The sequence below is a fragment of the Natrix helvetica genome (assembly GCF_964273705.1).
Source record: "Natrix helvetica genome assembly, chromosome: 10".
Taxonomy (NCBI): Eukaryota; Metazoa; Chordata; class Lepidosauria; order Squamata; family Natricidae; genus Natrix; species Natrix helvetica.
In genome coordinates this window covers 22,815,288-22,842,460 of record NC_138561.1, presented here as the reverse complement: position 1 = coordinate 22,842,460, position 27,173 = coordinate 22,815,288, and the positions used below count along the sequence as shown (strand labels likewise).

Sequence of the window (27,173 nt, the reverse complement as noted above, 5' to 3'; positions counted from 1 at the left end):
CCTCTTCAGATCGTTCCCTTTGAAGCGATGACTTCACTCCCAGCCCCAATTCAATCTCCAGGCTCTGCATTAATGGCTTAATTAAAAAAACCCACTTTTATCCGATTAAATTAACATGCATTAGCTCAGTCATCAGCCTCAGGGTGATCTTTAAAAAGGGGAGAAACTTAGGCAGGGGTCCTCAAACTTTTTCAACAGGGGGGCAATTCACGGTCCCTCACACTGTTGGTGGGGCCAGACCGGCTGGGTGGGCGTGTCCAGGTGGTCATGTGACTGGGTGGGCGTGGCCAATTTAGCAGTCCATTCTGCCTTTGTCCTTGCTCAACCCAAGGAATCTATTTATTTAGGGACCACCCCCACCCCAGTGGAGGGTTCGGGCTCCCGTTGCAACCGGCACGCAGCAATGGGGCTGGGTGCAACCATGTGCACGTGCTCAGTGCACGCATGCATGCCCACTGCCCGTGACGCTCAGCTGTTCGGTGGAGCGTTGCGCAGGCACCGTACGGCCCGTGTGCATGCGCAAAATGGCCTGGTTGGCTCAAGTAGAGGTAAGGAGAGCAGGCAGGCCCTCCAGAGCACCTTACTGGAACAGTACCTGGTGCTCCCAGCAGGCACCGGTATGCCCATACCAGGGTGTACTTGTCGTATCCCACCACTGGGCCCCCCCATCCAAAGGGAAAAAGAGCACAAACTTTCTTGCCACTTGCCTAACTTGATCACAACAGCAGCTTCAGGCTCCTCAAAATAGGCCATTAAAAAAAGAATAAAACAAACAGGATTTCCTTCAAAGTAACTCCTGATCACATGTTTCAGATGACCAGACAATAACCCAGACTGAGAACTGCTCCAGTTAAGACTGCAACTAAAAAACCCCAAAATGGGCACTGAGAGACATTGGAAGCGGGTGGAAGAAGGCGAGACTCAACACACACACACACACACACACACACAGAGCAAGAGAGCCAGCCAGCCAGCCTCCAATGGTGAATTAAGGAGGGATAATGGTCCCTCAGACTGTTGGGGGCCAGACTATAGTTTGAAAAAAACATGAACAAATTTCTATGAACACTGCACATCTCTTCACTTGCAGTGCAACAAAATATGAAATAATACACTCTTTAAAATGAAGAACAATTTTAACCAACATAAACATACTACTAATTCAATGGGAAGTGTGGGCCTGCTTATTTGGGATTACAGGGCTAAAGCTGTTTTAAGCCTGGAGGAGAATTCACAAACTGGTTTGCTTTTGCCACACTTGTGCAGGTGTATATACACCCATGAATACCTACCACAATTGTTCAGGAACCAATTTGGCGGAGGTACTTTGATATAGAATCAAAGCAGTGGGTGAATTCTTCTTCAGGCATTATACTGCAGTTGCATTTGAATTAGCCAACTTCAGCTGATTTTGAAAAAGCTAGGAGACTGGAGACATCTCCCTCACTCCCCCACTCACTCTTAAAGTGCTACTTTAAAAGCAGCCCCTTCCTTACTATGAAAAACACCTGAAAGGCTGTTTTTAAAGATTTGATGACTTTTAAAGACTTAATGACTTTTAATGACCTTTAATGGATCACATGACTGGGAAAAACATCTGAAAGGCTGTTTTTAAAGACTTTTAAAGTACTTCTTTACAAGCTGGCAGCTGCTTTTCATCACGCCACTTTGCACTGGCGGGCTGTATCCTAGTTTGAGGATGCCTAGACTAAGGTGTCCAGCCAGGCTAAGGGAAACAGAGGCAGCAATTCTTAGTGGTTACCAGTTAAGCAAGGCAGCAGCTGCTGCTGGAGGAGCAGAGATGTTCCAAGGATAGTCTGCTAAAGTCAGCAGCCAAAGTCAAACAGTCATTTTGGGATTGTGCAACCGGATAGGTTGTGCGCTTCACCTCCTTATCTGAGTAAGTGTAGCAATGACTGAGTTCACTGGGTAAGAATGAGTTTGAACAAGCCATTGTGTGCTTTCCTTCTTGTTTGTAAGGTGTTCTGTAAAGACAGCCAATTAAATTATGGTTAAAGAAATAATGGCTTGACACGTCTGAACAAATTCCCCAAATCTCTCTCAGCAGATCAAGGCACCATCGCTAGTCTTCCTCGGGGGGTGTCTCCTCCAGCAGACAGCCATCCTGCTCCTACCCCAGAGGCTCCATGCTTCTGCTGCAGACCAGGCTTGAAACAGCCCTGTAGGTCACATTCAGAGCAATGACCGCTGGCTATAGGAGGGAGGACCCCACAGGTGCAGCAGAACTAACCTACCTAGTCCAGCTCACTTCTCCTTGTAAGGCAGCCTTGGCTCCTGGCCGATTATTTGCCCAGGTGAGGGAGGCATTCTTTCCCTGCTCCATCATTATTTACAGGAGCCAAATATCCTTATCTCCTCCCTCCTCTTGATAGTATTGCTGTGGCAACCAAGAGAAAATAGGAAACCATTCCTTCGCCAGGCTGATTCCTTCCTTCCTTCCTTTCTTTCTTCTGCTCCTCTCACTCTTCACCTGAGATTGCAAAAAACAGATTTGCCCCATTACAACCCCTCCTCCCAACTACCTGCCCTAGGTAACCGTGTCCTATTGTAGGAAAAGGCAGACGTTCCAACACACACACACACAAGGCAGCCAGACTTCATTTTACGCTTCATTGGCATTTTAAAAGGTGATATTAGCATTTTTAACAACTTCCCTTTTAAAATAGGTTTGTCTTCTCAGTACTATTCAGGAATACTGTATTCTGAACTCCTTGAATACACTTGCAACATTCCGGATAAACAGCCAGCTGGGAAAGTCACACGGCCCATACATTTGTCACTTGTGGGATGTTGTTTGGAATCAATGTTTCCTTTTGTTCAAGTTTCACATTTAATCAATGTCTTTTATTCTTTGATCGCTTGTTGCTGAGTATCACATATACCATATCATTTGTTTCTGTACCCTATGAAAAGACGACCCCCCCTTAAATAAATGCTTTTTGCTTTGCTTGAATTATTTGAAGATTACTGCAGTGTTTTTAAGTAAAAGTTTCTCTCTCCAATTCAGGAATCCGCCTCCCCGCCAAAGTCGGGCTGCTGCCTGAGGTTGGAGGCAACGGCTGGAAGGGAAGCCGGAGACTCCGCTAGCCAGCTTATTGCACGGGCGAATGGTTGCCAATGAGCCGGAAAGCAGCCAGTCTGTGCAATCATTTCTCCCGAATTAGAGTCCCAGAAATGCCCACGCGCGCGCCCATACAAAGGTAGCCTTCTTCAGCAAAGCCGCGCCTGCGTAGTAGGCCTCCCCGCACAGAGGCTCTGCCAGGATCGATTTTCTTGCCACACTAAAGATGGCGCTCGGGTCATTCCCTCCTTCCTTCCCTCCCTCCCCAAATGGCCGCAGTTCCCGCTTAGCAAATAGGAAAACGCTCTTCTTTTCTCCCCTTCCTATTGGAGGAGGCGTTCAAATGGCGGCCAATCAGAACGTAGGGCGCGCTAGTTGGCTGGTGGGAGGCGCCGCTCTGGGAGAATGGCCGGCCGAGCCCTTTCCGCCCTTCTGGGTACGGAGGGGGGAGGGAGCGGCAGCGCTCTGTACATGCCCAGAGACTCTCCGCGATAGCCTCGTGCTGCCCCGGAGGGTGGGGCTTGCACTCTGCATATGCTCCAGGAGCCAGCATCGCTGTGAGGGATAGGAACTGGGAAGGGAGGAAGCCCCTCAATTGAAGAGGAAGGAAAAGAAGTGAATTCTAATGAACCCTCCTCTGTTTTTAGCGGGAAGATGCAAGAAGCCCAAGGAGGAGCCCAAAACCCCGCAGGAGCTGCGGGAAGCGGCCCTGCGCATTTGGAGTCGGCACCAGAGGCTGGACCAGCTCTTGCTGGAGGTGAGCAGCAGCTCCGCCTGGTGCCCGGATTGGGGGGGGGGGGTTGATGCACCTGCTGCAGTCTCGGGGCTTTTAAGAGGCTCCCGGGGTTCCCCAGCCACAGGGGGTGGAAGCCCACCCCTCTAAAGGGCTCTGAGGTAGAGATGGCCTGTCCATTGTTAAAAGGGGCTGTTGGGGAAAGGTGGACAGTAAATGGCCATCACCTGAAGCCGTGCGGTTGATGATAATGACAGCATTCAGTAGAGTATTTGAAAGTGTAAAACAGTTAAAAGCACAAAAGTGCAGGATTTGGATAATTAGCTAGGGCAATATTGGCTTACATTTCAGTAGTGCTTACTGCTGTTTTTAGGATTGTTTTCGTAGTGGATTAATAGTGCTCTGGGATTTTTAAACGATTGCCCTGCTGAAAAGGTCCTTTGGCAGGGAAGAAATCTAGACTGACCACCAGGTGTTTTAGCATCTTTAGCTTCCATGGGAATCGTATTTATCAAGCTGCAGAATGTGTAATATACGTGGCTGCACATTTTTAAAAATGCTGCATATTTTCTGTCTATATTTCCATGTTCCTTTTAAGCATGCTGGGAGGCCATTTCAGAGAATCCTGTGTTCCTTTAGGGACTCTGACATATTTGATGAATTAGTAATGTCTCATGTTGTGTCTGGAAAAGGCCATTAAAGACCAAAGGATTTGATATGCTCTACAGTCAAGACAATCGTCCTTTCTCTCTCTTTTTTTTAACAGAATGGAAGTTCAGAACATGGCAAGTCCATACTTTCCAGTCACTTGGGCAGGGGCGGAAGTAAAATGTCAGTTCCAGAACAATTTGTAGGTGGGTGAAATAGAATTTATTTTTCTGGAGAGAATGGCTAAATTCACTAAAATAAAAATATTGAGACTGTCTGATTCAGGATTCTCAGTTGTTATTGTCAGGTGTAGCTTTCCAGGATTCAAGCATTTCTCACCTGTGACCTTTTCAATGTGTCTGCCAACAATTGGGTTTTTCTTCTTCTTTACCTTTTCAGCCTCATCATGTTGTGCTATTTCCAGTTGCAATTAGGGATGGTATATTTTAAGGTCTGTGTGGAGTTTCTTCTCTTCTGTTGCAGTCACAGCCTTGAAGGATGAGGCCTCTGTGCTGGGAATGCCAGCAGGAATCTTATCAGCCAGAATGGCAGCCAACCTCATTGAGAAGATCTCTGTGGAATCTGATGAGACTATACTATTGAGTGCAGAACACAGAGTAAGGGGAAATAGCCCTCTTTCATGAATGGCAGGGTGGAGGGAAGCACATTCAAGTTGTTCAGGTCTTGCTAAAGAGGAAATGGTGGTCAGTGGTCCCAGTGAAACTGTCACAGGGAATTCTAAGAATTGCAAGCTAGTAGAAGAAGATTGATTTATATGATGAAAATAGTTTTACAGAAAGTCAACCTAAAAATACTTTAAGTACTCGTTTTAAAAGGATAGTTAATTTTCCAAAGGAGAATTGCCATTCAGGATTTGAAGAATATACAAACATTTAGGATTGGCTCATTCATTGTTCAAGAATAATGCCAAGCCATATACATTGCCTACACTGTAAACTAGACCCCTATATCTTGTTCAACAAATTAAAAAAAATATTACTAAGAGTTACCTACGGTATACACAGGTGTATTGCAGTCTGCAACCGACTAAAAATCTAATCAGATCACTCCATTGTAATTTATTCTTTCTATTTGCAGAGGAAGTTGTTTTGTTTGTTCCAGTCCTTGAAGGAATTATTAGCTTACAATGCTTTCTGTCATTCTGCTTTTGCTCAAGAAATGTGGAAAAAGCAGGTAAGGTCAATAGAGCTGAGAGGGAGATGGAAGCAGTGAATCCACATGCTTAAATGACTGCCCTAAGGGAGCCTTGGAAACTTGCTCCTAGTTTCAGAGTTAGTTACTTGGGTGTTTTTTGGGTGGAGGCAAGTAGTTGGGTTGCTGGCATCTGTGCATTCCAAATGACCTGACCTTAGCGCTATTTCCTCCAGCGCCCACCTATTTTGGAAGTCGCCTGGCACCTGCATAGAGAGAACATTGTTCGTTTGGAAGAATTACTGGAGAAGTAGGTAGAGGCTTGAACATTTGCCTGTGGCATCTATCGGCATTTAGACTTGTTTGTGGAAGCCCGGATCCTCCCTTTTGAAGAGATGCGCACTGAGCAAGATTTGTGGTGATTTGTGGGGGAACAGCTGCTAGTTGGTTTAGATAACACCGAAGAAAGCTTCCACAGTTTATTCGGTGGAAACAATAGCTGCTTTTACAGGCAAGTAGAGGCCTGAAGTAAAATAACTTTCTCTGTTCTGAACTTAAAATTTTAGGAGTAAATGGAGCATTTTGTCCTTTTAGTGCAGGGGTCTCCAAACTTGGCAACTTTTAAGACTTGTGGACTTCAGCTACCAGAGTTGAAGGTATGCTCGCTGAGGCATTCTGGGAGCTGAAGTCCATAGGCAGGAGACCCCTCTTTTAGTGGAATGTTTGGAGGGGAGACATTTCTTTGGAAAAGGTAAATGACGCAGGCTCTTCTGTCTTCTCAGGAATCTGGAGGTACCTGCACTGGTGGATTGGCTGTCCAGTAGCCTTTGCCTCCTGTGCCATCAGGTGGAAGAAATGGACACTGAGATTGGCCAGAACATTCTCACAGGCAAGGCTGGGCCGGGCTGAGGGATGTAGGGGGCTGGAGGCTGGGAAGAGGTCCAGGCCTCTGAATTGCCTTGCAGCTGTGGGTTCTGGCCCTGCTCCCTCTGTCCCCTCGAAGGAGGCGGGTAGTTGAGCTGAAGTCCTGTTATGTAACATGAGACCTGCTTTCATGTCACCTCAGTTTCATGTACTAGTAAACATAGGTGTGACTTAGTCTTGTTTAACAAACGGCCAGACAACAACCATTATGCCGGGCAGTTTCCACGTAATTTGGCTTCTGGCAGACTTTAGAATATGCTGAGGAGACATATGGTTGTCAAAAAGGAGGAAAAACACACACACGAAACGTGCTCTAGCAAAAGAGTGAAAGGAAAAACAAATGTGAAATATTGTATACTTGTCTAATGCAAATATTCAAATACGTCTTGTTTTCTAATACATTCATACAACTTTTTAAACCTACTCTGTATAAAGTCCCCTATTTGTGTTTTGCTCCTTTTTTCTCTTTTCTCTTAATAAAAAAACTGGTTTTTTTTAATTTGTAAGTTACAAATAAAATAGAATGCTTTATGTTTAGAATAAGGATAGCCAAAGCCAAAAGGGGCAGGAAAATATGAGAATCGTTTAATTGCTGAAAAATACTGGAGTTTTCATGTCTGTGGCTGCTTCTTCCTTTCATTTTGCTTCATCAGTTAAGATTTATTAAAGAAAAAGGGGCCCCCTCTGGATGGTATTTCACCGTCTCTTGTCTGAGCCCTTTTCCTTTTTTTCTGCATCTTTTCTTGCCTCATCATCCAGCTGGCCTAGGAGATCTCTGACCTGGGCTTCCTTCTTAATCCCTAGACTTGGCTCTGGTGCTCCTTCAACATGGATTTCCAAAAACACCCGAGTCTGAAAAGAAGCTGGAGATGAAGAAAGTTTCTGAGGTAAGGCTAGAGCAGATTTGTTCCCTAGAATTCCAGTCACCACCATCTCTCGGGGGGGGGGGGGGACTGGGAGACCCCCTGCCTCGCCTCCTGTGAGGGTCTTTCCAGGCACTGAGCAGCCGGGTTTGTACATTGCAGCCCCCACCCCTTGTTTAATGGGCCATGAGCTCATGCAGCGGGCTGGAACAGCCAAGGCCTCCGCAGTTCTTCAAAGAAGCCTGGGATGTTGAGTGGGGTGGAGGGTGGGTGGGTGGGTGGGGTTTAAGATGAATGCAATCCAAGTTCTGATCTCCTCAGCCATGGAAGTTCATTCTGTCCCTGGGGGTTGGGGCTCAATTAAAACTTTAAAAAAAAAATACAGGAGGAAGTGCTCTGTCTGCTGCATTGAAATCTCGGAGGAGGAAAAACATAAACGGAATACCATGGCTAAAGCCTCCTAAGACGTTACCGACTTTGTCTTTTTCTTTGTTTGTTGCAGATCTGTTGTGCTGTGCTGGAGAGAATGTTGGCATGTAAGTGACGGCTGTAGGAGTGGATCACGTCAGGTCAGGAGTGTAATCACCCTTTAGAGAGAGGCTTGTGAGAATCACTCACAGGACGGGACATTGCTGCCACACAAATAGCTTGAACTCTTACTGCATCCTTTGGCGTGTAAAGCCAGACTGAAATTTTCACACTGCCCCCCAGTGAATTGTGCTTCCACCTCCTCCTACAAACACACACTTCGCACTGCATAACGGGGAATGTTGGGGCTCCATTCTCCCACGGAAGGACTGCAATAATCCCAACTTCGGCTTTGAGGACCTTTGGCCTCCAGATTGCTTTGTTCCAAACAGATTTTGTTTTTGTTTTTCATTCCCATCTATGCTCTTGAGCACTGATGTTCCTTCCAGAGATGCTTGTGCAGTCAATATATTGCAATGATAGGATAAGGTTTCAGAAAGAAGGGGACCCGCTCCCAGGCCACTATCATGATCAAGCCTGAGGTTTCTCCCTTGAGAAATTATTCCTTGTGGAGCCTGTGGCTCCGTGGCTCTTTCATGGCCCCTATTCTCCGGACACGGCCGCCTGCTTCTTCTGCCTGAAGCTCGCTTCTCCTTAGTGAAGATGCTCCCTTGTCTTTTGTTTAGGGGTGCTGGATGCTGTAGCTACAGAGAAGCAGGGCAGTGCCTCCCCCACAGGAAAGGCGGTGAGATGCTGGTAAGGATCTGGTTTCTCCCCGAGGTTAAGGGCTGGGAGAGGGAGGATCGGAGAGCCGACAGCTGGGGGAAAAGCATTTCTCAGCTCTCCAAGAGGGTCCGTTTGCGTATTTCCCAAGTGGCTTCATTCCCTGGGTACAAAGCATGTGATGCTCCCTTAAAACGGGACTCCAGTTTCCAGCAGCAGTTTCTCTGTCGGGCCAAAGTTTTGCCCACTGAATTGTGTTGTTATATTTGCTAATAATAGCATGCTTTTATGTTTTTTGCCAAGCACTTGAGCAATAATCAGAAAATAAATATTTATCATTTATTTACAGGCCTCCTAGTAAATGCCTACTTACTGAAAAAATGGGAGCAATTAGCAGTAATTCTCAAGCCTGCTGACTCATTGTTCTTGCCTATTGAGACATTTTCTCCTTTTGTGTACAGGCTCCAAGTATACAGCCTGGTGGTTTTCCAAGGCACGGCTCCACCGGAGCATCTGCAGCCCCTCTTTGGGCACATCTTCACCCGTGTGCTTACCTACAATCCCCATCTGACAGGTAGGATCCCCAGGAGGGGGCAGGTGTGCTCAGAATTGCTGAGGGTCTTTTGCAGGACTCCCTGCCGCCCCTGGGAATCACCCAGCAGGCTCTGGAGCAGCTCCCCATAAGGCCCCAGGCTCCTGCCAGCACGTCTGCCTGGTCTGCCTTTGAAGGGCTAGGGTTAAGGTTAAGGTTAGGTAGGAATTGACAGGGTCCAGCGGTGTGGTTGGGACTTGGCTGCCTGCAGAGTCTCGTTTTTACTGTCATATATTTTAAGGGACAAATTCATTAGTGCTCAGTCAAATAAGTTCTTCAAGTGAGGACAAAGCCAGAATGCACGTTTTACTCCTGAGTTGTTCATAGTTAATGCGACTCTCCAGCCCTGGGATTGACTCTCCATTCAGCTGCCGTTGGGTTGGAGTGGGGCGAGGCAGGGCAGGCTGCGATTCCAGGCTCTCCTGGAAGTTGGTGATGGAATTCGGGCAACCAGCTGAAAAGTTGAACAATGGATAGAACTGATCTGAGATCTCCTTTCCCATTGCTCCGGCATTCTGCCCTTCTGGCAAGGTGATGGAGCCTGGCCGTTCTCAGTCTCTGGGGCTCGGATTCTGCAGTGATCAGGGGGAGGGGGGGGGAGGGAAGGACGTTTGTGTGTGTGTGTGTTTGTGTGTGTGTGTCTGTTCTGAAGAGCTGCTCGGAAGGAAGGAAGGAACGGCCTGCCTATTTTACCAGATACAAACCAGTGAAGAGGCTCTTTCAGCAGTCTGGATCTTCCTGTTCTGTGAAACCAGCCTTCCCTCTCCCTCTCTCTCTCTCTCTCACTGAGCAGTCTCCGATGCCATCCATCTGCAGAGGGAATGGAGCTTTGCCAGGACCAGCTCGCTGCTTGCTACCTTATACCGCAAAGTATGTGCTCTTTTCCAGTGAAGGCTGCTTAATGAAACTGGCTGCACACTTTACCAGGCTTCATTCCACGGTGCCCGCCGTGCGACCCGAGCAGCATTGGCACCACTCAGAAGCGGCTCCTTTCCATTATTGCAGAACTGGTTCTCTAGCCCAGAAGGGGCAGGTGGAGGCTCTCAACAGCGGGGGGGGGGGGGGGAAGGAGCAGGAAGGGCCCTCCTGGATGTTTTCTGTTTTCAATCCAAGGCAGGGCAGGGTGGGAGGAAGAGTAGGAGTTTTCCTTGGGGAATATGAAGAGTTGCCAGTATCCATGGCGATGTCTTAGGATCCCCCTCACTTGTGAACCCCTCAGCAGGAAGCTCACTTGGGGGGCAGTTAGGTCTCGGCATTCAGAAAGCTGCTCCCCACGATTCCAAAGGCCATTCCGCCCCATTCCAGGTCTTCGTGGTGTTCCAGCCAGAGGAACTGACCCGGCGCTTGCAGCAGGTCCTGGAGACAAGCGAAGTAAACTGGCACCACGTCCTCTCGTGCGTCTCTGCCCTCTTAGTCTGCCACTCCCAAGCAGACCAGCTGGTTAAAGGTACCGGCAGTGGCTGGGAATTGGGAGGCTCTGAAAGCTGTGCCAGATTGTGATTTGGCCTTGAACTGAGGCTCCGGGAGTTTCAGGCTTCTTTAACTGCAGTTGGGTAGGGAGTTTGAGGCCGTGCCCTGTGTCTCTCTCAGACCTTCTGGGTGGTCTCTTGAGGAAGGCCTTTGCCAGCTACGACTTGGAGAGCTTGATCACTGCATTCTTAATTATCCGCCAAGCAGCCTTGGAAGGCCCGGCCTTATTCCCCCCTTACGCAGAATGGTTTAAGGTGAGAGCCACGGGGGTGGTGGGGGTCCTTCCTGGGGAGGAGGGTCTTGGGCCTGCAGGCTTTGCAGGAGGCAAGCGGAAGAAGGCTGCCCAAGGGGAGCCAAGCTGCAGCCTCGTGACCCTGCCTTTGTCAGGTCTCCCGAGGCCTTGCTCCAGGGACACCCGGGGGAAGGTGACCGAAAGGCTTCTCGGTCCATGGGGCTGCTGCAGAGGGAGGGAGGGAGGGGCCAGTTGGGCCAGTTGGGCTCCAGGCACCGCTCTCTGCTTCTTCCAGCTCACTTTTGGGAGTGGGGGCAGCCCCCACGGCAGCAGCAAGAAGGGGCTCGTCTTCTTCTTTAAGTTCCTGTCGCAGCTGGTGCCCTTCGAAGCTCCCCAGTACCTGAAGGTGGGCGCTGCTGCTGCTGCTTCCGCTCTTTGGTGGGTGGGCTTTGAGGTTTCCTAGGGGTCTGCTACCTCCGGGCAAACTGAAAAGTCAGGCTGGCTGGGGATTATGGGAATTGAAACCAAGCAGGTGCTACCTTGGAGGATGAACCCCAGTCTGCCCATTCCTGCTCAGGGGGCTTTGCAAAGGACGAGGGGGCAGAGCAGGGCATTTAGTGTGCAGCCAGGGGCTCATCTTTCAGGTCTGGGGAAAGCGTCCTCCCTTCCCATCCTCAGCAACTCCTGGAGCTCCCCACCTCCAAAAGAAAGGCCAGGACTCCAGCAACATCCGGGCCCCTGGGTGGGGGTGGGGGTGGCAAGGACATGGTGTGTGTCCCCCCACCCCACCAGTTTCCTTGGAGTCTTGGATGTGCAGCTCAGAGAGAACTGCTGCTTTGCTGCCTCCCTTTGTCTGAACCTCTCCAGGTCCACCTCCTGCATCCCCCATTTGTGCCCAGCAAGTACCGGTCCCTCCTGCTGGAATACATCACCTTGGCCAAAACTCGCCTGGCAGATCTCAAGGTGCTTCTCCCTCGCTGGGGGACAAATGGCGGAGGGTGGTAGAAGCGTCCCCCCCCTCTTCCACGTGCCCATGGCCTTCCGTACTGCGCACCCCCACCCCTGATTCAGCTCTTTCTGCCTGTCTCCCCAGGTGTCGATAGAAGACATGGGCCTCTATGAGAATCTCTCTTCCACCAAGGAAGCCCCCCAGGTAGGGGGACCCTGATCCCAGCCCAGTCAATGCTGCCTCTTGTTGTCATGGTAACCTCTAAGAGGGACAGACTTCACCCCCCCCATCTGCCAAAAGGACCAGGAGGGTGACGATATTCCACCGCCAACTGTTTAGCCAGCTGTGATGGGCTCAGATCATGCAGGCGGCTGGGATGGGCACCCTGAGGTTTGGGGCTTAGAACAGCGGGGTGGTGTGGTGTGGTGTGTGTGTGTGTGTTACTCAGAGGATTTGTGGTTCCAGCTCTTCCTCCGACCTTGGAATGTGCAGCTGGCCATTGAAAGGCAGCCTGATGAGAGACGCTTCTTGTCTTTCCAGCTGTGGCCCGTGAGGGCAGCTCATGCCCATTCTGAGCACTCCAGTTGCGCTCCCTGAAACCCTGGGCTGGAGCATAGGGGCCTCAAACGGCCTGATTTCCCTGCATGCTTAGCAGCCCTGCACCCAAATTCTTCTCTCCCATCCTTGGCCTGGGCAGTTGTGCAAAACAGGTGTTCTTCTTTTTGTGGTGTTTGTGTGTGTGTGATGTAGCCATCCTGTCAAGCTCTCCAGGATGTTGAAAAGGCCATCCAGATATTCCGGAATACTGGCAAGATCCCAGCAAGCGTGCTGGAAGCCAGGTAAGGTCTCCTCTTTTGAGGGTGGAAGGAAAGACCCCGGAAACGGGCAACTGTTTGCAGAGAGATCTTAAGGGAGGGGGGGGGGAACCCAAAGTACAAAAATGTCAGGTTCTCGCTTAAAAAGATATACTTTGAAGAGCAAATGTGCAAACCCAGCAATTTTCGTTTTGCATATTTACAGATAATTTATTAAGCTTCTATGCTGCCCAACTTCTCTTGAGTGGCTTACAATCATCAAATTACAATCAAATCAATAAAGATGAAAAAATGGCAAGCACCATCCACTGGATGGAATGAAAAAAGGGGGTCTGGTTTTAGAAGGGTCAGGTCTTCCTGGCTGCAGAGTGGGGAGGGGCAGATCTTGGGAGGGATTTCGACCCAGGGGGCAAGCTCTTTTACGGAGGAGGCTCCCTTACAGGAGGATCCTGCTGGATGACGCTGTTGAATTGAAGAAATTCAAAGTGTCATGTTTACATTTATAATCTCTTTCTTACTCCTAAAGGTATTTGTTCTTAATCTTGGGGGATTGGGTGGCTCACTGGGACTCATCTGCCTGCTTCTGTCTCAGTATTTTCAGGCGGTCCTATTACGTCTCCCGCTTTCTTCCGGCTTTGCTTGTACCACGAGTGGTGAGTTTTCTTTTTCTCATTGTTCGTGTCCAGTGGAATCTTCAGATATTTGATCTTTTTTTGTTCAGAATGGTGCTCTGTTAGCAGGAAACTCTCTCAAATAACCTGCAGGATAGAAATGCCTCCAATACGTTAACTTTGCAATGGGAGATTCATAGCGACTTCTTTTATGATTTTCTCTGCAGCTTCCGGAAGGCCCTGACACCCGCGAAGCTTTGATAGAAGCTCTCAAGAGGTAGGAAAGCTCCGTTTGCCATAAAGGCCGTTTTCCCCCCAGTGCTTTTCAATGGGAATCATTGTGTCATTTGATCTAACTTTGGCTTCCTTGTATTGTGATCCGTTCTGCTTTGTTAAGTGCATACAGCGATCTAATCAATCCCAGTGATATTACTCTGGATTTCAATCTTACTTTAAGTGAGAGCGACTGCCATTCTTTGCAACCAGCAAGGGGTTCTGCTAATGAGAGCGTATGATATAAACATTCTGCCCATGGTTGTTGTGATTTCGTTGCTTCCCTTCTTAGAAAAACTCTGGCCATTGCTTTTTCACAAAAGAGCTAAAAAGGGATTACTACTTTCTTTTAGCAATACATTAAGTTAGCAACTTCCTTTCCCTTGGCCCTATAACCCAGGATCCTAGGAGCAAGTGTCTTTTAAGAGGAGCCCTTTCTAACGCCAATTAAGAGCTTTTGGGGTGGGGGCTCAGCGTCTCCTAGTCAATAGGTACTGTAAGACTAAGAAGGGTTCTTCTTCTATTCAAACCTGTCCCCCAAGGGCTGCTGTTCTTTGAAAAGGTTGCAATCAGATGGTGTTTGGGAAGAGGCTCCATTGGTTTCCTCACTTCCATCTGGTACCTGGTTATTTTAGGAAGAGATTCCAGAGGTTGAAGATGCCACCAGGCGCCCGCAACTGCCTGTCTGCCATTTCAGTTGCATTTTAAAGAGATTTGCCTAGAGTTTGCAGAAAATAGGGAAAGAGAGAGGAAAGTCACTAAACATTTGGCATGCAGCAACTGAAGAGTGTTGGAGGAAAAACAATTATTCTCCCAAACTAGGGCTGGAAAAATATCTCCGAACGCATATGCCACTTACGTGGAAGAATGTCACGCTGCTGAAAGGAAGCTCTTGCCAGGTGAGCCTCCCGAACCAGCTTCCTCGGTTCTGTGTGCGTGAAAACCCCTTTTCTCCTGCGCAGGCTGACCTGCTGCTGTGACCAGAAAGGGAAATACGTGGCGGAGTTGAGGCCCTGGCATGGATCTATTTTGCAGAAAAGTGGGGCAAGGCCTGTCAGGGGAATCAGCAGCCTCGCTGGGCACCTGGCTTCAGGGCAGGGAGAATCCTGAGGCTGCGAGTTGGGTGAGCCTGCGGAGTTACTCTGCAGTTACTGGGACCGAGTGCAGCACGAGGTGGTGCCGTTCTTAAGAGTTGCAAAACCTGAGATACGGCAGTCCGTCTCACAGGCTCCAAGTCAGGAATCGGCCTGGGCAAGATGCGCAGGGGCCCAACTGATGGCTGCTTTGGCGGAGGGCGACCTCTAGTGGCTGCAGGAGTCATCTTGGGCCTTCTGGATACCTCTGGACCAGCCAGTTGGGCTGCGTTTTGTCCCTTCATCCTACCAGATTGATGCAGATAGAATGGCATTGCCAGTTAAAACTCCAAACAGCTGCAGGCACTCTAGTTGCCGGCTAGGATTAATGCCCGGAACCCTTGAATTCTTCAGGCAATTTGCAAGAAGCTGAAATACTTCAGTTTGGTTATCTAACAAGAGCTGCAATTGTCAGGCACACAAATTGTGCTCTGGTATTTAGGATGAGCAGCCAGGGAGGGACAGAGAGTGACAGGTAGCAACAGGTCCCCTACGTCAGCCCAGCACCCCAAAATAGCCTTGGCTGGATTGAGGTTACTTTGTCAAACTACCGAAACTTCAGATTGTGAGCTATGAAGTTCCAGGTGGAGATGAGGGCGACTTCCTTTCTGCAGGAAAAGGCTTCAGGTAGCCACGGCTGCAAGCTTTTTCCACAACCCCTCCCCCCCCCTCTCTCTCACCTGCCCATGTTTGAGGCAAAGCTTCCCACAGATCTCTGTGTGATCCAAAGCTTTTTTTGTCTGCCCCTCAGAGGGATCGGCTGAAAGAGAGGTGGGGGCCCCTAAGGAACCCCTGGAGCGACTAAAGGCCGAACTCGAAGCCCTGAGGCTGCTCGTCACAGACGCCAACAGTCACAGTGGTAGGTAACCCAGGGCGGCTGGATCCCTGGGAGAGAAAATGGGCAGAGAACAGCAGAGGATTCCCCCGAGCCTTTCGTGCGGAGCACGCTGGCTGGGGGATTCTGGGAGTTGAAGTCCAGGCATCTTGAAGTTGGCAACGTGGAGAAACGCTGCTCCCACGTCATTGAGCAACATCGAGGAGCTCCGAGCTTCTTCACAGGGCAGCGTTGGAACGACACTGCGAGACGCAACTCTCGGAAATTCCCTGGGGCAGCCGGGCTCTGTCTCAGCAGAAGACCTGGGCAAATCCCTGCTCCATTTCTGGTGTCTATTGATTAAATGCAGGCCCAGCCCAGATCCACAATCCTGGCTTTGGGAGGCCTCCTTTGAACCCAGCTTGTCAAAGGCCTGTGGCTGCTTCTGCCCCCGGCAGGCGAAGGGGCTTGCCAGGTTTTAAAAAGCTGGCTAAGGGGATTCAGCAGGAAGCCCTTTGCCTTTTCTTCTGCTGCTCCTGGGGGGTTCACGGGACCCTCCCCCCCCCTCCCCCCTGCTCTTCTGGCATGGGCTCTCCTGTGCTGCAGCGGTTCCAGCCCAGATGGCGGTCGTCTCTGGGAAGCTGACGGAGGTTTTGGGAGACATGACCGATGGCGATGAAGCGGCATCCTTGACCTTGAGGGTCAGGCTGGACCTTTGGGCTCCTGAAGTTGGTGCAGCAGATCAAAGGGTGCGGAGGGGAGCGTGTGGCTGGGGTGGGCAGGGGATCTGGAAGGGCCCCCTCGCTTCTTTGCAGCCGTGGCTTGGCTGGGCGCAGAGGCTCATCAACAGGAAGGGGCAGACGTGAGCCGGCCTTGTCTGTGTTCCAGGCTGTTGATCTTCTGCTGGCCTCCTTCTGTCAGGATGTAACGGCTGCCTCCTTCTTCCTGCCTCCTGACAGGTAAAACAGACTCTGGCTTATTTGCAGCGTCTACGCTGAAACATCTACGCGGACCCCCCTGTCCCCTTCCCAATTCACCCTGGCAGTTGTGCCACAGTTCACTCTTTGTGTTCCCCGCAGGCAAGGGCCCTGGCCTTCCCTCTTCGTGAAAATGCTCAGTGGGCACCGCCGCCTCTTGTCCTCCCTGCTGAGCCGGCTCTGTCAACTTCTCTACCACCAGGTTGGTTCTGTAGGATCGTGGATCGGTGAAGCTCTCACGGGGAAGCTGGTTTTCTGACGCCAGTTGACTCGACCTGGTGGCCTTGCAGGCCTTGACCTGGCAATCTCCCCCTTTGCTGATTGCAGGGACCTTCTCTGAGTGACTCTCACGTCCTGGGCCTGGCTGCCTTTGTGGTCCATTTCAACGAGGCCGAGTCCCTGCTTCCCCCCGTGGACCTCGGCTTCCCCTCGGTTCCTCGTGTGGCTCTTCACACAGACCTTCCTCTTGCTGGACTGTGGGACTATTTATTGGCACCCAGGTGTGGGGATTCTGCTCTCTTCTGCTTGCGGTAAGCCCCTCTCTCCATCTGGGCCACAAGCTCCCCTTTCGTAGAGGAAGGGGGGGCCACCCATTGGGGCCAAGCCCTCGGCCGGCTGTTAGAGAGGGCTGAAGTGTAGAAGGCCTTTTATAAAAACGGAGGGCCAGAATGGAGCCGTTTCTTGAGCTGATCTCTTTCTCAGCATTGTTGGATCAAACCTGGCAGCTGGCGCCAGGGAGCTGCATAAATATTGTCCATCAAATGAAGAGGGGGGTGAACGTCTGAAAAGCTGGTCCCCCAAATGATTCTTCCCCCACCCCTTTTCCGCAGGTTTTGCACTGCAGCAGTTTCATACTTTCTGTGCAAGTTTCCTTCCCTTCCCCACGAGCACCTTTGTTCCGTACTTCATCCAGGGTTCATGAAGAAGGTAACGTCCTTTCCCCTGGCCTAAATCCAATCCCGCCTGTCTCCATTTCCCCCCTGCCGGGATTCCCGCTCAGGGACCTGGTGCTGGTTGGGACCTGCCCTGATTGTCCAACGCCCGACGGCAGCTCAGAATTTGGTGGTGGCTGCAGCCTTATTAGCTCAGCCTCCCTGAAGTTTAGTTTGTTCCTCACTCAAGGAGTTTTTGCATCCCAGCATCTCCCGTGTGCCTGTCTGGCCTAATAACCAAGCGAGGCCTGGATAAGGAATGTCATGCCACCAAGTTAGTTTCTGTAGCTGCCCGACTGGCTGAAGAGGAGAAACTGGGAGGGAAGGAGGGAAGTGTGTGTGTGTGTGTGTGTGTGTGTGTGTCTTGGTGGTGGCAACCTCCAGTCTCTGTGCCTGAGGAGTTTTCTCAGCAACCCCTTCAAGGAGGCAGAATTCAGGAGGGTTTCTTAATTTTAACTCAGCCCTGTGGAATGTCCCCTCTTCTGCTCTGCAGCTCCAGTATGTCTTGCCGCGGCTTTGCTTGGAAGCGCGAGAAACGGGCTACGAAGGGGACTTGGCTGCGTCTCCTTGGAAAACGCTCTCCTGCCCTCCTCTCTGCTACCAAAAGGCGGCCCTCGGCTTGTGGAAACAAACCCGTTTCCAGGAACTCCTGCGGGAGGAAGCCTTCCAGGTAAAGACCACCGTGGGGGCGGTGAGATTTTTCAGGGCTCTGGGGCTGAGACCGACCCCCATCCCTGCTGTCCTTGAAAGGCAGACCGTTTGCCTTTCTGCCCCGGGTACTTTTGCTCTTCTTCCAGCTGACCCTCCCCGAGTGGTTGAAGATGGAGCTGCAAGTCCTTCCCGACCAAGACCTGCTTTCTGCTAACGAGAGGTGAGAGCCAGCTGCCTTAACGCTCCAGGGAGATCATTTGGGCCGTTCATTAGCGCTCGTTTGTGAGTCAGGGATCTAGTTTGGGACTGCCATCCCTCGGACGACTGTGTAAAACAGCAGAGTGTATTTATTTGGGGAGGGGAGCATCATGGCCTCATTCAAGACCAGCTTAATTGTGCCCAACAGCTTAATCACCACTCCGGTAAGCGTAGCCTCTGCTGTGGCTGCTGTTAGCAAAGGCAACACCTCTTCTCTTCTGATTTCCTCACTTCTTTGTTTGACTCTGTGCCCCCCCTCCCCCCTCCCAACTGGGCTTTTGGCCCCTCGGCAGGCAGGAGTTCCATTCCTGGTCTTTGCATCAGCACTTTCTCCCGAGGCCCGTTGCTGCTGGAGGCTGTGGGGGGGACCTGAGAGAGATGGGGGCTCTTTTTGCCAAGGCCATTCTGGATTTCCTTCAAAGGTAGGCTGCTTTCCTGAAGCCTTTGCTCGCTTGGCCAGTGGGGCTTTCCTGACCTAGAGCTCCTTCTGCAACCAAACGAGGGTCCTATCTGTTGCCTGTGATTAGCTCTACAAAACAAAAGTTATGCCGTGTCTACAGATCTGACACGGATCTTTGTCCGTGGTTTTTCCTGGGGTGGATTCAGACCCCATCATATCTAACAGCAGATCCCCTGAAATGACCTGTAATGAAGAGATCGTTGTCTGACTATGCCTGGATCCAGCTCAAAGCATGTGAACATGTATACCCCATTATTTCTTTGTTTTCTAGGAAATGCCTTGGTTTCTCTTATGTACGTGCAGTTGATGGGACTTTATGTTGCTTTGAATTCCAGCCGAGACTCAGAAGCCTGCGGTCTCCAGAGGAGCCCCAAGTGTTCCCTGGGCCCTGCGAGAGGCAACCCCGATCTCTACTGCAGATTTCAGGTGGGGGCGTTGTGAATGCCACCTTTTCTTCTTCTCCCCCCTCCTCCTGCGAATGTTTCCCATGAGCTCCAGGTGGGCCTCTCCAGCAAATGCTGCGGCCGAGGGGCTTTCTAGCCCACGAGCGTCAGGGCCCAGGTACCTGGCAGCTGCTCTGTGCCCGCTGGTCTCGCCTGGTTCTGCCCACCCTTTTGCTAAGAGTGCATAAGAAAGCACTCCCAGGTGCGCCACTACATTGAAAGGGACAGTGGCTGGCAGTGGGATTCCAACCTCCGTCTAACTCTGGGAGGGCAAAGAAACACTCCAGGGTACGGCTGCCCCCCCCCCAGACATGGTGGATGTCCAACTCCCGCCAGTCCATCCGGGCTCCCCCAATGCTGGGATTCCACCCAGCTGCATTGGGGAGTCACAGCGAAGGTGCTTCATCCTCCCTCCTCCCCCACCCACCCACCCACCCACCCCTTTCTCTTCCAGAGAGCGCAGAGCTCCCTGCATAACAAAGCCAACGGTGGCTGTCAGGATTTTGTTATTTTTCCAGCATTTCTGGGTGGTGATCCTTCAGCCCATTATCAGGTTGGCCTATCAGCCTCCTGGACGTGTGGGCAGGGACTGGCTCTCCTCCCCCACAGCCCTTGATCTCCCCTGGGCTGCGGAGGAGAGGAGGCCTTCAGAGGCCTGCCTTGATTTCAGGAGCTGGTGCTGGAGCTGGAGCTGGAGCGCAGGAGAGGCCTGCCGGGCGGCTGCGGCACAAAAGAGCACTTCCTGTTCCAGTCGTTCCAGGAGAGGCTGAGGGCTCTGGGGACCGGGGCTGCTTTGGGGGACCGGCTGCTCCGGCAGCAGGAACTGCTCTCCCAAACCAGGTGAATACAAGGGAGGAGGACACACCTGCAGCCTCCCCCCACTTACGGGCTGATGGGGGCAGGGAGGCCGAGTTGGGCTGGGCTTCGCCTGAGGGGAGTTTGTTCTTTCCCCAGGCTCCTCCTAAGCCTGCCTCCGTCCGTTCTTGTAGCAACGCAGAGGAGAGGCGGGGAAATCGTGGTGGCCTGTGAAGGCTTTTTCTCTTTTGTAAACTCAGAACTGGTGCGTATCACTTCCTGGAACCCAGCAGAGTCCCTGGGAACAGGTGATCTCTTCTGCAACCTGGGAAGGGCGGGTGGCTTGAGGCAACCTGGGCTGCTCCTGCTGGACACGGGGGAGGCCACCTGGAAAGAGGGACCAACGGGCACTTCAGGCCTGTGGGGTTTTATTGGGGATTATTAAGTAGCAGAAGCACCTGAAGTGCAGGTGGCCTTCGACCTGTGTCCAGAATTTTGGTTGTAAGTCTGAATCCGCTTTATCCAATGAGTGGTTTCTGCTGCCCCGGGTGGGGCTGCTGGGGGCTTTCAGGGGTTCGGGAGAACCTCTAGCTAAGATTCTGTGCAGTTCGGAGAACCCCCAAATCCCACTCCTGGCTGGCCCCGCCCCACCCTGCCCCTCCCCGGAGTTCCCACGTGCTCCGTTTTGCATACGGGTAAGTGCAGGGCACATGCGGAGGCTTGGGGAGGGTGAAAACGAGGCCTCTGGAGCCTGGGGGGGGGGGGGGGCATTTTCACCCTCCCAGAGGCTCGAAGGAAGCTTCCAGAGCCTGTGGAGGGCAAAAAGGTCAAACACCCACCCACCCACCCACCCGCCCCGCCCTGCCATGGTTCAGGAGGCTGACTAGGCCACGCCCACCATGGCCACGCCCACCCAGCAACCGGGCAGAGAACCCCTTGCTAACGTTTTTGAAGCCCACCCCTGCGCAAAGCCATCCTGTGATGGCAACCGGTCATAAATGTGAGGCAGCTGCCAGGTGCTGGAGATGCGATCACATGACTGCAGGGGTGATGTGGCAGCCAACTTTGAGGACAAGTAACTTGTCAAGTGGATGGTAACTTTGAATGGCTGAGGCCTGAGCTGGGTTTCCTCCCCTCTTCTTCCCATCTGATGTTGCTGCAGAGGAACAGCTGCTCCAGAGGATGCTCTCTGCCTCATGACATCACCGCACATTTTTTCCGGGTAAAGGAGACCGAAGAAGGCTCGCTCTTTCACTCTTTCACGTGGGTCCCTGGGACGAGAGGCCTCAGCTGCCCCACACTGCCCAGCAAGGGAGGCGTCCTTGGTCTGTAGGCACCCCAAGAGATGAGCCTTCTTGTCCTGCTCTCCAGAAACTTACCATGAGACGACGGAAGAGAAGCCGCTGAGGGTTGCTGGAAGTGGCCGCGGGGGGGCCAAGGGCTCTCCTGGAGTTGTGTCAGGGTGGGGAACGGCCAGAGGGGAGGGGAGGGGAGGGGGTGGCTGCTCTAGGCGGCTCCCCTGCCCCCTTTCCCCCTGGCTTCAGCAGGGGCCGCGGCTGGAGGGGGGCTGCCCTGGAGAAGGACGGACGGGGGAAGCGGGTGGCCTCGCTTGCTGTGATCTGTGGCTTGGATGTGCTTTAAAGTCATTGGGAATCCAGGCAGCGAATTCTTTTAGATGGTGATGATGCTGGTGGCTTCTTTGTGGCCCCCTTGGGGTCAGGGGGCCCTTGGGGTTCCTGCCTGCTAAGGGACCTGCTGTCCTTCAGGGCCTCCTGAGCACCAGTGTGGAGTGCAGCCGTCCTGCCCAAGAGGTGACAGCCGTGCTCTCTTCGTGCCAAGCCAGGTGTCCCATCCTCCTCTCTTCTGCTGCAGTAAGAGGCCTTTCCTCACCCCCTCATTTCTGAAACTCTCCTGAAAGAGGATTTTGGGCAGTTCCATTGACTGGCGGTTCAGGGAGCCTCATAAGCTCATAGGCTCTGTTGGTGGGTTTGGAGGTAGACTTTGCAGAAAACAAGGTGAAAAAGAAAGGGCAGCCCTGGGGGAGCGAAGCCCCAATAACCACCACCTGAGTTTGGTTGAAGGTAACGATGAATGCATCCTTCTGATTTCTCTCAAAGATGCTTCAGGGATGCAGAGCCTGTTTTAATGAAGACGTCCATAAAAACCTCAGTAATGTTTGGTTTTCTTTGGCTGCAAGAACAGCGGCTGCCCCAGAAGGCTTGAAAAGGGGCTGGTTGTGGGCTTGGGGGCCCAAGAGATATGGGGGGGAGCACTGTTGCCATAGCACCCTAAGGAGAGGGAGGGTGAGGATCCATGGAGTCCCCGGACAAAGGGCCTCCAGGAGGCTCCAACACAAAAGTTGCCCATTTCCGTATTCGGTGACTGTCTGCCATTTGCTTCCTCCAGCGATGGTGGCCGAGGCTGGAGCCTGTGCTTTGCTCCCAATGGAAGAGACTCTTCGATGGTCCTTTGGCTCAGGGGCTGCAAAGCCTCAAGGATTTACGGTCTTCTATCCAGAGGTGAGTCCAAGGAGCTGGGTCTGTGCAGCTGGGGGGCTTCTCTGAGGGGCTCACGCCTGCTGTCCCAGCAAAGAGCTGGTCATGGGCTGACATTCTGGCTCCTGTTGGCTCTTCCCTTGGTCCCATGAGCTCTACCTGCCCTCGCGGGGCCCTTACTTGTAACAGGCCCTTATTTCAATGGGTCTGATGCCCTTTATCAGCTGCCCCTCCTCCTCCTCCTCCTCCTCAAGTGGCTGACCTTTGGTGCAGGGGCATTCTCAGGGCTATTGCAAACTCAAGGCTTATTGTCCCTGCCTGATCCGGGGGCCGGGATGCTTTCCCTCCCTCCCTCCCTCCCTCCCTCTTCCTTCAGGAGGAGAGGCCACCTGAGAGGTGCCTTCCTGGGACACTTGGAGAGCAGAAACCCAGCTGGGCCATGGCCTGCTGAGTGACCGTGGAGCCACCAGCGGTCAGTTCTTAGGATTGACTGGGCTCCTCTCCCACTGACTCTCTGCCTTCGCCTCCTAGCTGCCTGGCATCGGGGGCAACTTCCCTGCCCTCCAACAGGGCCTGGGTCTCCGCTGCTTTCCTCCACTTCTCCGTCCAGCAGCAAGCGGGTCTTGAAGAACAGGGAGCAGTGCTGAGAAGGTTGGGGCCCAAAGGAGAGCAGGTGAGCTCTTTCAGCTTCCCCTTCGGAGGGAAGTCTCTGTACGGGAAAGTTCCGGCAAAGGCAGAAGTTCTAAAAAGGCCGCTGGGGAGGAGAAGGGAAGCCTGGACTTGGTCTCTGACTGTCGGGTGGAGGGACTCGGGGCTCCAGCTTCAGGCCGATAACTCTGTGGCTCTTTTTGTTTGCGGTTCTCAAACGGGCAGTTCCTGATCTACGTCCTCTTCTTTTCCGTCATGGATTTCATCTCAGCAAAAGTGGCTCCACAGGCGAGTTCTGTTCTCACCCTGGTGGATGGGATTGGGAAAGCGGCAGGGAGGCCCACCGTGGCTTCACCTTTGCAGACCCGGGGACTCTGCCTTGCCTCGTACCGCTTGAACGGCTTTAAAGAGCTGCAGATGCAAGCCCTGGAGCCTCCTTTGGACCGGGATCCCAAACGCCACCCGGACCCTTTTAGATCCCCTGGGCAAGCTGCCTGGAGGCCACCACAGGGGGCAGGAGGCGGCTTTGAAGAAGCTCTTTTGGGAGATGGGGAACAAGGGAGGCTGGGATTTGTTTAAAGCCACACAGTCACTGTGGCAAGAATCAAGAAATAGGAATGTCCTTCATCTGAGCTCTTTTTTTCCAGGAAGGAACGGAGGCCCAGAAGGTTCTGGAATGGAGCTCCCGAGTGCTTCAGCGCTTGGTGGAAGAAGGGCCTGCCTGGCTGGCTGTCTTCTGTCCGGCAGGAAAAGGTGCAGAAACTGTCCTGTGCTTCAGCCTGAGGGCAGGACCGGCCGCGTTGCTCTGGAAAACAAGCCTTCCTGTCTCCCTTTGGCTTTGCAGGCTGTGAGCTTTATGAGACCCTGCGCGGCGCTGTGTCCGATCAGCACATGGAGATGCTGCCGGTCGCCTTCTACAGGTGAACCTCAGGCTCTTTGTGCACGAGAAGGTGGGCTTCAGGGAGCAGGAGGGCAGTGGGAGAATGGCAGAAGGAACCTGGCAAGGCCATTTGCTTCAGAACTGTTGCCATCGCTTACAAAAGGAAGGAGAAAAAGGCTTTCCTTGCTCTTCATGCCAAGAGCGCCCCCCCCCCCATCTCACTCTGACTGGGGGAGGGGGTGTAGCCTCCCTGAGGCTGGCAGAGGGGGGGGCTTTCTGGAGGGGGGGGCTGAAGCCTTTGCCTCCCTCGCTTTTCCTTTGACAGCAACTGAACCTTTGGACTAAGCCAGCTTCCCTTTGCTGCTGTGCTGTGACAGCTGCTCAAATGTTCTCACCAGATTCTGGCCCACTCACTGTCCTGGGTCGCATGCGGAGGGATCTCTTTCTCCCTCGTCCCCACGATGGCCGTCAGAGGCCAGCTGGATCTCTGCCTGCCTCTTTCCTCTCTTCCGGGCAATGCCGAGATGCCCTGAAGGGCTTTGCTGCCTGCTTAACGTCTGCCCCTTTTCCCCAGCCTGCTCTTGGCCTTCGATGTGGAAGAGCTTATCAGAGAGCAAACGTTCCTGCCTGTGGCTGTTGACATGTATGCACGACTGCTGCAGCTCTTCACGGAGGGGGCCCCGGTGGTTGCACTGAGCCAGAAGGAGCAAAGTCTGCACACCTGCAATCTCGTGAGCACACAGGCTGGGTTTGCCCCCCCCCCCCCCGGTCCTTCTTTTTTCTTGGCACCCATGGCCCATCTATTGGACGGGTGGGATGTCACTATCCAGTAACTGGGAAGCAACCGGCTCGCCTGGGCAGCACCCCAAACTGGGCTTCAGTGGTGCTGCTGCACATTTGGATGCGTATCACGAGAGGAGGGGAGGCTGCTGCAACCCAGGGGAATGCAGCTGTTGCAAATAATTGTGCATTTCTGTGTTGACTGTAAAATGCAGAAACTATAAAATGTAGAAAGCATCCCTACCTCACAGGAAGGATGTGCTGGAATTGCTACTCCCAGAATTCCCAGCCAGCCTGGCCAAACGCTGAGAATTCTGGGAATGGCAGTCCAAACACAGAGGCCGCTGAAAGCTTAAAAACAGCTGCAGGAAGCCAGCCGTGATGTGCCTGCAGAAGAATAATACATTCCCTTTCCGAGGAAGGACTTAAACCCTAACCCTGGTTTGAACATCATCTCTCTTCTCTAGGGAGATTCATTACTGCTGATCCAGCAAGCGCGGCAACTCCTACTCCGGGCAATTCCCTGGTGTCCTCCAGGGAGCTTCTCCAACCTCCAGGAGGTGAGTGCCTGCATGGACATCCAAAAGGCATGGCGGCCTAGAAGCTGTCAAGGGCAGCACTTCCTACTCTAATCTGGACCATGCGTGTTTACAAAGTTCTCCCAATAAATTTCACTGGGGCTGCACGGATTTCAAATCCAGCCTTCGCTGGAGCCTTGCAACCCTGCAGACTACCTCGACAGCAGGCCTCTTGTCGGCTCCAACAAACTGGAAGGACAGATGTGGGCCCAGGAGGGAGTTCCCGTCTTTCCCACCCAGAAGAAGGCAGGAATCCCAGCTGAATCCCCCTTCTTTGCATGTCCTGCTGACCTCTCTCCTCTTCATCCCTTCCTGGGACGACAGTAAGGCAGACTCACTGCCTGCAAAGGCAGTTTGGGGGCCGAGAGGCATCGGACGGGGTAGTGTCGGTGGAGTCTCGGCCTTCTCTGGTTAAAAGGAAGCCTGTCAGCCAGAGCAGGCCCTAAGGGCTAACTAGACGGGCAGCTTCTTTGCCCCAGGCTTTTCATCTCTCCTCCTCCTAAGGGAGGGTGGCCTGTTTTGCTGCTCTGGCACACCTCAACGGCTCTGCTCCATGGTGATTGGAAAATGGAGGTGGTGGTTTTGGAGGCGACACCACTCAAGAGACGTTATCATGCATGTACCCAAATGTTCAACCAAAATGTTGGAGATGCGGGTGTCTAGATGCTACCTTTTTTCATGTATGGTGGACTTGTAACAAGGTGAAAGCTTTTTGGATAAAAATATGGTGGGTTATGCAGAATGTATTTAAGAAAAGAATACAATTCACTCCGCAAATGTTTTTATTGGGTATAGCTAAGGATTTTACCAAAGGGGAAACAAAATTGGCCTTGTATATGGTCACAGCAGCTAGGTTGTTGATTGCGCAACATTGGAAAAAAGATTTTTTGCCGACAATTGATCAATGGATTCAGAAGGTGGCGGGGTTCGCTGAAATGGCAAAAATTTCAGCTTTCTTAAAAGCTCAGAAGCAGGAGGATTACACACAGGAATGGGCAAAATGGATTGATTATATACAGAATAAATACCAGACTAGGAGTTATTATCTAGCCTTTAGGTAAGAATGTTTAGACCGATAGATGATCAGAGTAAATAGTATATGGGGTGTTTGGAATTGTTAGAGTGGTATACAGCGGAAGTCAGGGGGGTGGGTTTGTGTGGGAGGTGGGGGAGGGTTAGGGTGGAGGGTGGGGTAATATATATGTATGAATAAATTAGAAGATGGGATTAATGAAACATTGTTATGCTAGGAGAAATTTATATTAAGAGTTATAGATGTTAAATTAGCTTAGAAAATGAGATCAATGTGTTATTATTAATCTAAGAGAAATTTATATTGTGTTTGTTGGGAGGAGAGGGGTTACGAGTAATCTATTTTAAGATGGGGGGAGAGGAGGGGGCAAAGTATTTGGTATAATATTTGAAAGTGAATTTTTGTGGGGGGGTTGGGGGGGTATAGCATTTGTATGAGATTTATATTGTATGGCGGGGGGGGGGGTGAAAAGGGGGGAAATTTGTTTGTACAAAACTCTTTTAATAAAAAAAAAAAAGAGACGTTCTTTCCTCCCAAAAGGGAGCCAGCCCCTCTCTGCTCTGCTCAAGGCTTTGCTTTAAGGCCAGACCCATCTCAGCACCTCTTTCCCTTCCCAGATGTTGGACCTCTGTGGGGATCTGGACCCAGAGCTCAAGGCAGCCCTCATCAGCCCTCAATCAGGTGGGGATTTCCTAGAGGAGGAACTGCTTTTCTGAAGGCCAAAGGCCCCCCTCCCTCCCCCCCCAACCAGGCCTCGAGCG

At 51.9% G+C, this 27,173-nt stretch overlaps 1 protein-coding gene across 4 annotated transcripts; it reads left to right on the top strand.

Annotated features, from left to right (window-relative positions):
* Window positions 1-1,444: 1,444 nt before the first annotated feature.
* Window positions 1,445-27,165, top strand: FANCA (FA complementation group A). 4 transcript variants are annotated; one of them, XM_081962982.1, is made up of 43 exons: window positions 1,445-1,900; window positions 3,730-3,839; window positions 4,582-4,669; window positions 4,947-5,080; window positions 5,562-5,657; window positions 5,852-5,925; window positions 6,398-6,504; window positions 7,344-7,426; window positions 7,905-7,938; window positions 8,557-8,626; window positions 9,055-9,167; window positions 9,979-10,055; window positions 10,491-10,632; window positions 10,776-10,909; window positions 11,183-11,293; window positions 11,755-11,850; window positions 11,981-12,040; window positions 12,587-12,675; window positions 13,244-13,304; window positions 13,490-13,539; window positions 14,358-14,434; window positions 15,420-15,527; window positions 16,089-16,231; window positions 16,371-16,441; window positions 16,562-16,661; window positions 16,787-16,989; window positions 17,290-17,386; window positions 17,885-18,061; window positions 18,189-18,262; window positions 18,594-18,722; window positions 19,096-19,186; window positions 19,874-20,043; window positions 20,158-20,263; window positions 21,161-21,220; window positions 21,765-21,869; window positions 22,405-22,517; window positions 23,025-23,166; window positions 23,367-23,429; window positions 23,789-23,894; window positions 23,986-24,061; window positions 24,596-24,752; window positions 25,269-25,361; window positions 27,030-27,165. In XM_081962982.1, exons 3-43 carry the CDS (start codon window positions 4,645-4,647, stop codon window positions 27,126-27,128), a joined length of 4,116 nt encoding a protein of 1,371 aa, XP_081819108.1. In that variant the 5' UTR covers window positions 1,445-1,900; window positions 3,730-3,839; window positions 4,582-4,644; the 3' UTR covers window positions 27,129-27,165. The 4 variants fall into 4 exon arrangements, with proteins under 4 accessions (XP_081819108.1, XP_081819107.1, XP_081819110.1 ...); XM_081962981.1 differs by lacking the exon at window positions 1,445-1,900 and adding an exon at window positions 3,468-3,518; XM_081962984.1 differs by lacking the exons at window positions 1,445-1,900; window positions 3,730-3,839; window positions 4,582-4,669; ... (1 more) ...; window positions 5,562-5,657; window positions 5,852-5,925 and adding an exon at window positions 6,210-6,271.
* The last annotated feature ends 8 nt before the right edge of the window (window positions 27,166-27,173 follow it).